Source organism: Falco naumanni, chromosome Z (assembly GCF_017639655.2).
Source record: "Falco naumanni isolate bFalNau1 chromosome Z, bFalNau1.pat, whole genome shotgun sequence".
Classification (NCBI taxonomy): domain Eukaryota; kingdom Metazoa; phylum Chordata; class Aves; order Falconiformes; family Falconidae; genus Falco; species Falco naumanni.
In genome coordinates this window covers 61,343,073-61,356,273 of record NC_054080.1, presented here as the reverse complement: position 1 = coordinate 61,356,273, position 13,201 = coordinate 61,343,073, and the positions used below count along the sequence as shown (strand labels likewise).

Genomic DNA, 13,201 nt, shown 5'->3' with positions numbered 1-13,201 from the left:
ACAGACATACTCATGGGCTAACTTTCCGATGCATCTCCAGACACATATAAACCCTGAAGAGACACTGTGATACAAAAATTTTCAACTTTAGGATGAGTTCTGGTTCACCCACAAGAATTCAGACAAGAATTATATTCCCATTGTAGGGCGCTACAGGAAAATGCAAAAATGACAGTAAAATAGGCCTTTTCTATCATACCCTTCCTAGTTCAAAGCCAGTTTACAGACATCAGTGGAGCCTCCTTTAAAACTGATCAGAGATACCTACAAAGATAATGACACTTGTCTCTATACCAGTCCTGAGTATTAGATGATTAATATTTCCATTAAAGCCAAGCAAACAACTCAGATCTTCTAACTGAAACACTCTGATCTCTGCCTAACTGCACAAGTCAATTATGGAATGACTGAAGTATAAACAAAATGTGATACAGAGGCATTGATATAAACCAGCACCTTGCAATGACAGTTGCTGCAGGAATGCTGACGCTCACCTGCTTATTGCTCTTGGCGTAGCTGAGTCCTATCCCTTGCACAGTTTGTCCTGTATATCCTGGGGGACAGGTCTCACATCGGAAACCTGGAGCAGTGTTCACACATCGCACTCCAGGGAAGCAAGGGTTGTAACGACACTGCAAAGAAAAAAACAACCCAGCACACGTTCATGCTTCAGTAACATCCAGACTCTGACTATGTGCACAGATTTCTCAGTCAAAGGCAATGCTACATGCAACGTCTGCATATGTCTTCTCTTCAGAGCTGGCTTACAGAGGGAACAGTCTCTGCAGGTATTTCTGACCCCAGTGGGTCTTCACCTATCTCTGTAATTTAAGTAACATTTGCAATCTTCCTTTATAGCCTGTAGCTGATGCCCTAAGACAGGGTCCTCAAACTATGGCCCGTGGGCCGGATACGGCCCCCCAGGGTCCTCAATCCGGCCCCCGGTATTTACAGAACCCACCCCCTCCGGGTGGGAAAGCCACATAACTCCAACCCAACAAATGGTCCTGCAGTTGTGTTTTGGACACAAAGAAGTGGCAGCAGCACTTTCCTTCATTTACACTTAGGCAAGTCACCCTAACATAAGCCAGATGAGCAGGGACGTGTAAGTAGCACCACATTTCTAGACCGGAGGTCCACAGACAGCCTTTGGCACTTCTCCCGAAATAGCACATGCCCACAGCATCACCCTTAGCCTGAAGGCGCCATTCACTTCACTACCTCATGATATTTTACAGAACAGCTGTGATCCATTTCACTGGCCTTGTGGTTGCCAGTTTGGGAACCACATCCCACATTGCTGCCTCTCCAACATCAACACTAGCTGCCAGGTAATATTTATAAGAGTACCGAAAATATCAACATGCCATCATGCTGCATATGGCTCAAAGACAAGAATAAATAAGAAACACAAGAAAGAAATAGAAAAAGTTTTAAAGATATGTCTTTTCCCACCCCCTCTGTCGTTCATAGAAAAACATCCACAAGATGGAGGGTGATCAAACCAGAAGATACCCACCTAAAACAAACGTACAACCTGTAATCAAACACACACATAAGGGAGCAAGAGAAGGTACGTTCAATATCAAAGAGTGTTTGACGGAAAGATTTGTTAGAAGTAGGTCCACAACTAGCATAAGCAAAATGTAAAACTAGGACTAGAGACATTTTGTGCTCCTTAGCTGCTGTGGATTTTTTACTGTAGACAGCAGAGGGCACTCAAATTACACAGAGCAGAGCTGCAGCCCCCAAGGTACAGGGCACCAGCACACGAAAGTGGTGTCCTCAAACTGGTAACAAATAAGGGAGCATACTGAAGAGATGCTAACAGCCTCAGAAAAGATGATGGCAGCTGTTAGCGAGGAAGCTTCTAGATTTGACTTTATTAGAATTTGTATATTAACTTATTTTTAAATTCCAGTTATTAGGAAGAACAGAAACAGTTTATTCAGTAGAAAGGTGCTCTCCCAGAAGAGATTCCCAAAGACCTTCAAAAAAACCCCAGGATTAGTTTCCTTCTTAGTCAGCTAACTCAGGAAGACAAATGACATCCCCTGTTGTTAGGCAATGAAAAGTTATTGTCATTTATTACCTCTTTTCTTCCCCTGGAACAACCACAAGTGAAAATCCAGCCGTTAAAGCTTTGAGCTATTTACTGGTAAACTAAACCACACCAGACTAGGTGGCATTTTAATAGCAGTGTCCCTGTGAAGCCCTCAAACAAGCAAAACTGGATGTCGAGGACACCATTTTGGCAAAATTTCCTTGCTCTTTCTAATGTGAGACCATGCCTACCATGTGGGCTGGTGGCACAAAACGAAGGCATGTCAGTCTCCAGTGGCAGAGCCTGACTGCTCACAGAAAGCCACGTTCAGGTCAGGCTACCACAGATTATCCTCAGTTTGTTCTCCCACCACTGTCACCATGGGTAGAGTTGCTTCAACTCTGGAAATGGCAGGGAGGAGATTATCACCATGCTTTGCCTCAGTCTGGGTATGGCTCAGGAGAACCCAACTGTACTGCTGGGTTCCACTCAGGCTGATTTGAGTCTCTCACCATGGTTGTCTGTGGCATGAAACTTGCACCACAGCTGTCTCAGCTTCACCTCTTGCATTCCCACTTCAGAGCTTCATTTCCATTTTTTGCACCTTCTGTTGCAGCAGACAGTACATGCCACATGAGGCATAACAAAAGACATTGCCTACAACTCAGGAAAACTGCCACACTCAACCCACTTTCTCTACCCAGTGTTTTTCACACACAGATATAACTTGGGCACATTGCAACCTGTCTGCTGATGGCCTGCAGCAGGAAGTAACCAAAAAAGCAGTCAAAGCACATCCGTTGGCTAGGAAGGAGAAAAAAGGAATGCTTTTGCTATTTTACATCATCAGGCAGGTACATCGGTATAGTACTGTGTTATCCACAGGCACAGTTAATGACCTAATTCTCCTGGTCCTCTGCTCTACTGTATCCAGGTGCTTTTCCACAAAAATCACTAAAGAGTAACGGCAAAAACCATCACACATAAAAAATGTGGTGAAGCTGTAAGTGGTTTTGTTGTTTGTGTTCTGAGTAAGTGTCACATTCCAATTAACACAGGTTTTATTTAATCATTTAAGATATTGTAAATTTATTAACTCAGTCCTCAATACAAGCAAGCTCTGAACTTCTAACATATAGCACAAGAAAAAAAATCAAGTCAACATAATCAGCTTTCAACACAACCATAAAGGAACAATAACAATAAATGTTTATTTTCTTTCACAGACTTTTAAGGTAATGCTGAAAACATGGCTCCAGTTTGGGTTGAAGAGAAGACTCTGGACTCCAAGGCTGGTTCAAGAGCACTACAATTTAAAGAAACAAAGCTCATATCGACAAGAAGGGCTTCTGCAGCCTGTAACAGAAGCTACTGCATCTTCTTGTGGAATAGAAACAACTATGTTGAAAGCTTGTTTTGGCTGTTTTTTTTCCATACATTACACTCCTTTAAGTGACTTCTCAACTCACCAGGGTATTTCAAGTTTTCACACATAAAACCTCTGTAAAGTTGCAGCAACAGCAAAATCAGGAGGTAGAATCAAATCAAAATGAATTAATATTCGCCATGCAAGCAGTCAGCAAATGCTGAAGACAGCAAGCATCAGCAATCCATTGATATGTATAAAACTGTAGCTTTTTGCTCCGCCCCCCCCCCTTTTATTTTTAATTCAGTGAAAGTCACTATTTTACCTCATCGATATCTGAGCAGGTAACTCCATTTCCCGTGAGCCCTTCAGGGCAGGGGCCGCACTGAAATCCCTCTGCTGTCTCCACACACCTGACTCCCCTGAAGCAGGAATTAACTTCACATTTGGGTTTACTGCGCCTAGGAAGTTGAGTTGGAAAATTCACAGTTCCCAAACCTTTAATGAAGAAAGAACAATAGTTTCAGCCATTGAAAGAAATATCCACCATAGCTTTCAGCTGGCAAGTGCTCTGAAGAGATCCCCGAGACACTGTGCAGCAGGGTTTTGTGTTTCTGTGCTGTGCTGTTACCAGCTGTGCTGCGGCTGAAGAGACTTCGTGCTGGGAATGGCCCAGCAGCTTGCTATGTCCCCAGACAGGGGAAATTAAGGCTATTTTGTTATGTCCATGTGCTTCTCCTCGCTACAGATAGTGGCCCTCCTGCTATGTTAGTCCCAGCACAGACCTGCTGCTGGCCAGAGGAGGAGAATCTAAAAGCCAGTGACCTCAATGGCCCAAGGGACCCAAGTGTGATGGTACAAGGTATTTTTCTGGCTAAATTGGCAACACTACCACTTCATAAGAAAAACACTGCCATGGTTTCACAAGAGGCCATCTGATAGTCTACAGGTATGAGGAATAAAAAGCAGCAGCGGGCAGGCCATGAACACACAGCAGGACACGCAGCTACACTGACTTAGGTGCACAGAGACCAGCCCTGGGGAAAAGCAAGGTTTTGGTGATGAACCTCAGTAATGATGCATGCAGGATTTAAAGACATTTCTTCAGCACTTACACATGAAGGTTAACCTGGCTTGAGCTCAGCTTGAGTCCTGATGAGACTGACAGACTGGGAGAAGAAATCAACTAAAAGACCCATTGAGTTCAAGGCCTTTCATCCCACCCAGTAAAGGAGTTGGGTTTGTGGCTTTTGTTTATACTGAATGCGTGTGTGTCCTGATCATCAATTAAGTTGGAGGACCATACAGTGGCATTTGGGGAAGCACTTATTTCTTCCATTTAGCGAAAAGCTGGAGACCACCTATTGGGTCTTAGTGCTGTTAACCAGTGACTGCATACTCAGAATCGGATGAATTTCAGGTGGACTGCACAGGATCTTCCCCAGAGTGACAACACCAGCTAGAGCAGAACATGATTCCTCCCTTGTCCTTCTACTAAGATTGCTCATGAGATACCTGGCAGGCAACGTCTCCCTCCCCAGGAACATGTGGCACAGCTTTGTGGCAGACTGAGAACTGGCAGTACAGGGTGAGTGGTACTGCTTAGTTTAGTGGGGGTTTTATTTCCCAGTAGGTGCTTGTCAGGTCTATGGAAATGGAAAGCTTTTTCTCTAATAAAAATCTATTTTAAATTTGTGTCTCGTACACCTAGAACTTTGGACATGGTGTTTTTTAAAAAGGACTTCTTAGAAACCACATACAGCTGATGCAATCAATACTAGTTTTAAAATGACACTACATCTGATCTAGTTGGCTTTTACAAGCGATAACAGGAACACTTACCACATGCTTGGCACTCAGCTATGGTATTTCTCAGAAATGTTGTTTCTTTGACCTTAAGGATATAGAAAATAAACATTATTTGGATATAGGCAGCTCCAGTTTGCACCTGGCTGCCAGAAGAACCATTATCATTTTTCCCCAGGATGCCACTCAAACCGTGTGACATACGTACTCTCTCTTGAAATAAGATGTTCCTTGTACTCCATAAAATTAAGGATCGCAATAACGGTTGTACTTCACTTCAGCCTTCATCAACAGGGACTTGAAAAATGACAGGCTTAACTAACAGCATGTGCCACCAGCAATTCCAGTTCTGACACCCACCAGCAGGTAGAACAAATGCAATTTCAGTCCTGTGCAACAGACTGACCTCTAACTAACAGTGTGTTAGGACAGCTACTCTGGTTCCTTTCCACTTGAAGACACTAGATTTTCTGGGTCTGAATAAGGCCCCTGCACTCCCACATTTAGTGGTCCTCCACAATGAGCACAAGGTACCAGTACCCATATGGTTATTTCTTTTCCACTGTGTTGTGGCTCTGAGGCAACAAACTTTACACAGGAGTTTATTGCTTATGTGAACTCTGCCCTGACTCTATCAAAACTGGCAAGCTTGGGATGTTTCACACTGAAGCCTTTATACAATACCTGTTGTCTGAGAAGGTCTTTCACATCTCCCAGTATTTGGTTCATCTGCATCATCTGACCCATCAGCTGCCTATTAAAATCACCTGCAGGGAAACAGCAATGAAAAAGACTGCACAGTCAGTGCACTTAACTCTCCATTTGCCATGATAAATTCTGAGATACAAGATAGAAACACCATGAGAAGGAGGACAGACATTATAGTTACTTAATCCCTGTAGGAATCCTTAAAGCAAACACAGTATCTGCATTTTTTTATAGTGATTTGAATGAACTCAGGGCTTTTCTGGACTAAACTTCACTGTATACCACAGAAACAGGCAAAGCAGAAACCTCTCCACAGAGTGAAAAGCAGTCTGTGATTTTTCTACCATTATTTCAGTGTCAAGGCTCTCTAGTAAAACCTAACAACACCAGCAACTAATGCTGCCAGAGTCATGGGTCCCCCCCAGGCCTGAGACCAGCAGCCCTAAGTGAAACCTTAGGATTTCAGGTCTGGGTTTTTGTGAAAACCCATTTGGGGCAGGAAGACAAGGCAGCGGCATGAAGTATCTCTGCGTAAAATGGCAAGTCACCCTCCATAAGTGTATTCCATGTCACCACAACCAACTCCTGCATACTTTCAAAAGTGAAGTTACTCAGCTTTCTGAGCAAACTCACTGTGCAGCTCCAACCATGCATCAAGAATGCCTACTCTGATAAAAACAGCACTTTTAATACCTGAGACAGTAACATGGCTTTTCTTGCAAAAGGCAGCTCATCACACTGTACACAAGTTTCATGGCTACATTTGCTTCTTGGGCGTGCAGAGTTTGTATGGACTCACAAAACAGCTACTCAACAAAGTATGAATGCACACCAAAGCCAACTGTCAATATCAAGAAACAAATTAAAGACCTCTTAGACAAGACTGAAAAATACATCTGTAATAAGACATAGGGAAGGACCAGAACCAACTCAGGATATTCACATGAGAATCTTATCTGTTAGATGAAACATTACTTTTGAGCCAGTGACAAGAGAAGCAAAGAGCACATTAAGCACAGTATCTTGTAGTTGTTTGCAGCTCACTTCCGAGTTTGTAGGAATCTTGAGCAGCTATTTGTTTACTTCTCTAAGTCTGTATGTTAAAACAAATTTCACAAATATATGCTCTTTTATGTTCTAAGCAGGCACAATATTTTGATATTATGTCTCTGGTGGTGTGCTCCAACACCCCCCACCCCCTCCAGCCCCTCCACCCCCACCCCACCCCCTCCACCCCCACTCCCCCACCCCCCTCACCCCCAGTTCCTGACCTACAGATGAGGAACCGTATCCAGCTCCAAGTGGAGCCAGGAAGCTGGCAGTTTGACTCGAGCAGCACATCTACCTTGCAGAACAGATGACGGATGCAGCCCAACAAGCAAACCAACAGACTGACGCCCAGGGTGAGGCAGAGGCCTCTCAGCCTGGCGTTGCTTCCGTGAGGGCTAGAAGATTCCGCATGTCTGTAACCGTCAGCCTGCGCCTGCACCGAACCCTCCCTGCTCTGCAAGGAGCGTCCTGGCACCCAGTTAAGGGCCAATCAGCACACAACAACTGACTTTAGTCCCACCTCACCAAGATGATAAAATCTGGCATTTCAGAAGCTTCTTCTTCCCTCCTGAGGGCAAGAACTCTGACTTCGGTGTGGGTTGACGGGCCCAGATCTCTCTCCTCCCCAAGCAGGCATGCCTCGCTGGTAAGCATTGCGCCTCCGACCACGGCGGGTGTTACTTGGGACAGCATTACTATCAATCCTTAAGCTCAATTTTTGCAGCAAGTGTACTTATCAACAGCAATTCCTAGCTTGTTATATCTGTCGCCTTAATAAATCATCTGTTCTTTCAGCTTTGCAAAACTGTTCCAGTGCAAGTCCTTAAACGGGGCTCTGACAGGCAAGTGTGACATTCTGGTGAGTGGCTGTACACACAATCCTTTAGACTCAAAACCACTGACCGAGTCTGAGACTAGGATTGGATCTAGCTGCACCTACACTCCTCTCTCAGAAGCTTAGAAAGCAAGGGGATCCCTTCTGAGCCTTGTGACTCAGCGGGAGGGCTGTGTCCCACCTCACCCCTCAGCCACTCATCAGACTGTTAGCACAACAGAAAATTGGCATCTCAGGCAGGTTTGCCATGGATAAACTGCTGCAAAAACATACGAGTGCATCATCCCAAGTGGAAAAGGAATGCGTCCAAAGATACCAGGGACAAGTACATAAGCTCATAAGAGAAAAACAAAACTTAATAACTGAAAATAGGAAACTTAAAATGCTGTTAGCATCAGCTGAGAGACGAGAAAAACAACTACATAAAAAGTTAATGCTCTTACTAAATCAAATGCCATCCTCAGTCTCGGCTAAGCAAATCCGCAAATTAATACAGTGTGCAGATCCCAAAACATGGGATGGAAACCTCTGGTGTGATAATGATGAACTGCTGGCAGGCTCTAATTATGATCCTACCCCAGAACCTGTGGCTATAGAACCATTGACCAAAACCAAAACCACAAATGAGAGATATAACAATGTCCGTGCTACTGTAGGTATCATCTCACAGTCTCCTGCTGAATTGACAAAGTTACAGAAAAAGTATTCCAGGCGTCCAGATGAATCCGTGGTGGAATATGTGTGGCGAGTCTCACTTACAGGGGGTGACCTAATCATACTAAGCGAGGAAGAAGCAAGAGGCTACTGGGGCCCTGGAGTATTTCTAACCATCACACCAGGTGACCACAACTATTCATTAACTGCACGGGCTGCCCATTGGGCCGGTGGTATAGACTCGCAAAAACGAGGTGAGCCTCTTGTTATCAGAACCTCAAGGTTTTCTGATTTGGCTGTATCTGTGAAAAAAGCAGCCTGCCTACAAGCAATGTATGAGAGAAACTTGTTACTGAAATCCCCAATGCTAGCTCCTATTGATCCAACAAAACTAACTCCCCTTATTCGAGGCCTCTCGGGTAACTTGAAAACCTATGTAGCCAGAGCTCAGGACCTTATACACACCACTTGTGTTAAGAATGCTGCTGCAGCTGCTGCACAGCCCCCACAGAAGCGAACCCATATACCCACCTGGAGCGAGTTTATGCATGAGTTAAGGAAATACAGGCACCGAATATGCCAGGTTGGCCAGACCACCAGGAAACCCCAGGACCTCCAGGTCCACACCACTAAGCCTAAGCCAGAGAACTGATTCAGCAGGGGGAGGTTGCTCTGCAGGAAATAAATCAATTCCTAGTAGACTCATGCCCTCAGCCCCACAACAGAATTTAATTGATTTAACAGATTTTGCAATGTTAAAACTACTGAGTAGAGCAGCCCCAACAATTCTTAAATGCAACCTAGTTGCAAAACAGGACAACATTAAAGGAGATACTGAATATAACAAAAGCCAGGGCAATAATGCTCTTAAGCAACTCCCTATGTGTGTGGAGTTAATGCATGGCATTGTTTCCTGCAGTCGTGAAATGAGCTGGGACAGTGCAGCAGCTGAAAACCAAACCTGAATCCTGGGGAGGAGATCACAAAATAAGACCCTTGAAAAAGGGGACAGAAACTAGATCAAAGGTAAACAAATTAAAAAACCCTCAAACAGAATCTCAAGAACAGAGAAATGAACTGTGGAAGAATATATTAGCCCCAGGCATTCCCAGAGCTATGATTCAAGGTCAGCCTACTGGCATTGTTTTGAGTCTGGTTGAAACATTCCAGAAATGAGATAACAGTGAAAGGAAGGACCTTTTTTTAACTCCTTCAGCACCAGTCCCCAGAAAGGAAGACAACTCTTTCCTTCCCCTCAGGGGGGAATTGCAGGACATGAAGTGAAAAAAAATGAGTAATGTCCTGAAGGCAATTGGGCTTGCCTGTCTGGAAAGGGGAAGCTTATTACTGAGTGAGTGATGATGGCCCATACATTTTAATTCCAGTCGATCCTCAGAGGCAATTTGTGAAGTTTTTAACAGGCACTGGAGCACAAATTTCAACTCTTAACACAAGATGCTGAGAAGCTGGGCATGTGATCTGGATGGCAAAGATTAAAGATTACCAGTGTGAACTGGGTGAGTGTTGTGTGTGTCAAACTGACAAAGTCAATGTATGTCTCGCTGAGCTAAAAGCGCAGGTCGACTACTTGCTCTGCAATTAAAATCATCATGAAAGTATTTTAGAGTTCAATGTTTTTAACAGGCGAACCTGGTGCCTGCTGAATGGCAGCGTGTGGCTCAAACATTGATCCCAACCCTGGCAGAAACCGGGAGGCTGCAGTGGATGTGCTGCTGCACACAGCCCCTGCACTCCCTAACTCAGAAATCACTAACGTACCACAATATCTGCTGCGGCATTAAATGGGAGTTTCTGAAGTCATAGGTGATTTGGAGAAACAACAGATTATCTCCAGAACCCACTCCCCATATAACTCACCTGCCTGGCCGGTTCGGAAACCGGACCAGAGGTGGCAGGTGGCCTTCAACAATTGATTATCAGTGCCTGAATGCTGATACAGCCCTGCTAACAGCTGTGGTACCAAACATTGCAAACTCAACAGCTATTTTGTCAGCAGCCACACATTCAGGCCTAGATGGAGTGGTAACACACCTAGAAAAAAAGAGGTATTATCACTCAGGTGCACTCCCTCTATAGTTCTCCTGTCCATCCTCGTTAAAATGCCTCAGACTGGAATAGTGGCAATGGTCCTAACCGAAGAACCTTTACGCTTGGGAAGCAAAAGATAGCTCTGGAGAACTCCATCAAATCAGTACCAGCTGGACAGTACCCACCTTTTAACCTAACATTTGCCGGTCAAATAACGACCGAGTATCTTTTTCCCTTTTTGTGTCCACAGGTACTCCAAATGCCAGGCAATTGCACCTGGAGTCAGACTCCTCTATAACAATCTAGAGTGCCCCCAAGGACTGCTTATTTTTATTTGTTGGGTATTTCTGGTTTTAATCCTCATACTTATCTGGAAACCAAATTTTTAATATGGATACAGCTAACAAACCTGTGATATTGTTTGAGATAATAAGTTGAAATATCTTGTGTGTATATTAGGGTGTCGAGTTGAAACACACGTGTTTGTATTACTCATTTGAAATGTCAGTTGTCATTTAACAACCAATAGTCCTGTTATTCTGTGTGAGTAGTTTTAGGAGGATTTGTATAAGTTTAGCATGTATATGTGTGGTGTGTTTGGTATTTGTATATAAAACAACTGGGTTTGGGTAGGATAACTTTGAATTGTAAACAAAGGTGTAGGCTGTGAGGTGAAGGATGTAATTAGGGTTGGTGAACATGACATTTGTAAGTGGTGCTGGGAAGATAGGCTTTGGGTTAATATGCTCATGGATAATACTCCACTGGGATCAAAGATACCTGGAGTGAAAATAGGCAGACTGTCTGTCCAAGTCACCTGTGTTTTGGATGATAACTTAGTCCTAGCCTTGAAAAAGGGATCTGCACTTGCCCTCAGTGAATCTAGTATTACTGCTTATGTGTCTCTGCCTAAATCTGTGGAAGACCCCCTTGCCATGGGTACTCTTCCCACAGACAGGGTGGGGAGCTTGCCAAGACAGTGGAATACAACGGATACCCTCCAAATGTGAAACCTTATTCCCCAGAAAGAAAGCGAGTTGCTTTGCTGTGCGGTTCAGTCAGCCATTTAGTTTTTCCACCATCAGCAGCACAAAGTGTACATGTTATGAAGAGGAAAATGTAATTCTCACCTGTCATCAGATCATACGGGGAAAAACAGATTTGTGACCATGGGGATGAGTAACTGACATCCTGGAATATAATCAATTCATAACTACATTCTGGTGTATACAGTGGAATAAAGCACAAGACTGTCCAACAACAAATGGCTGTAACAATAACTGTGCCTGGCTCAGGTTTGATGAGAATGGCCCTCCGAGTTTTACACCATTTGACCTGGGATTATCTTTTGCCTCAGTATCAAACAAGCCAGCACTGTGGTCTTGCTAAAACGTGATAAATTGTTCCAACTGGAAACAATATGATTGGGTCAAATACTATTGGCTGGTTTACACCCCCCTAAAAATGGGCTGCCTGTGCTGCAATCACAGTATAACATGTAAGTCAGTAAGTGCAGACTTTGCACTTGCAATGATTGCCACGTTGCCTCTGATGGTGCTCCAGCTGGTTTGATCTGGGTCTGTAGTGATGGGAATATGTACACCTCTTTGTGGGCTAGGTCACCTGAACTGCAGTGTACCTTGGGCCTCCCAACACTGTGCCCCACGTGGAAAAGGACTCCCATCCAACCCCACTGGGTGGCTTGCATGAAACGGGTGAGAACAGAACTGGGGGAGTGTGGGAGGGAGATGTAGAGGGGTGGCAGGACACAGGATCAGCCACCCGCATGACTGGGGAATGGAAGGATTATGAGGATTTGGGTCAGTTACCATGCAGATGCAATTATGGATGAGTAAGTTACCCTATCCAGAAGAAAGGCTAGCTAATGCTTCCAAAGCCAGTTTACAGGTGCTCAACAATCACCTACAAGCTACGTCACAAATGGCTCTTCAGAATCACACTGCACTGGACTTAGTGTTGTTACATCAAAATGGACCTTGCGGCTACCTACGTCTCTCCAGTACTGATTCCTGCACCCATATCCCTAATGTTTAACAGGACCTCAACATCCAACTACAGAAGATGCAACAGGTGGCACAAGACACCCATGAGCTCTGAGAATCAATTAAGAATAGCTAGCTTTCAAAAGTGTTTAGTTTGTTTTGACTTGGTGTTACTGTTTGGATCCAAAGGTTAATTCAACATGCTTTGATGTTTATTATGATTGTAATTATCATAAGCATAGCAGTATCTTCCATAAAATCAACTATTATGAAAGCTTGTAACACAAAGAAGGTGCAACTTACCAATTATACCCCTTTAATGGGAGAAGATGAAAACAAGGAAGAGAGAGACAAGCCCCTCAACCCATCTATATGCAAATTACGTGATATTCCTCTTGGAGAGTTGTGACTAAAGCCACAGGGTGGAACATGGCAGAGTGCTCTCCACGCCCCCACCCCCCCAGTTCCTGACCTACAGATGAAGAACCGTATCCAGCTCCAAGTGGAGCCAGGAAGCTGGCAGTTTGACTCGAGCAGCACATCTACCTTGCAGAACAGATGACAGATGCAGCCCAACAAGCAAACCAACAGACTGACGCCCAGGGTGAGGCAGAGGCCTCTCAGCCTGGCGTTGCTTCTGTGAGGGCTAGAAGATTCCGCATGTCCGTAACCGTCAGCCTGCGCCT

At 44.4% G+C, this 13,201-nt stretch overlaps 1 protein-coding gene across 1 annotated transcript in view; it reads right to left on the bottom strand.

Annotated features, from left to right (window-relative positions):
• The window catches only part of THBS4 (thrombospondin 4), a 45,420-nt gene that overhangs the window by 18,053 nt on the left and 14,166 nt on the right, over nucleotides 1–13,201 (bottom strand). Inside the window, exons 5-8 of the mRNA XM_040580254.1 lie at nucleotides 5,901–5,983; nucleotides 5,253–5,304; nucleotides 3,736–3,908; nucleotides 495–632 (exon numbers count right to left, since the gene is read on the bottom strand). Coding sequence (XP_040436188.1) covers nucleotides 495–632; nucleotides 3,736–3,908; nucleotides 5,253–5,304; nucleotides 5,901–5,983 — 446 coding nt within the window. The remainder of the gene's footprint in view (nucleotides 1–494; nucleotides 633–3,735; nucleotides 3,909–5,252; nucleotides 5,305–5,900; nucleotides 5,984–13,201) is intronic.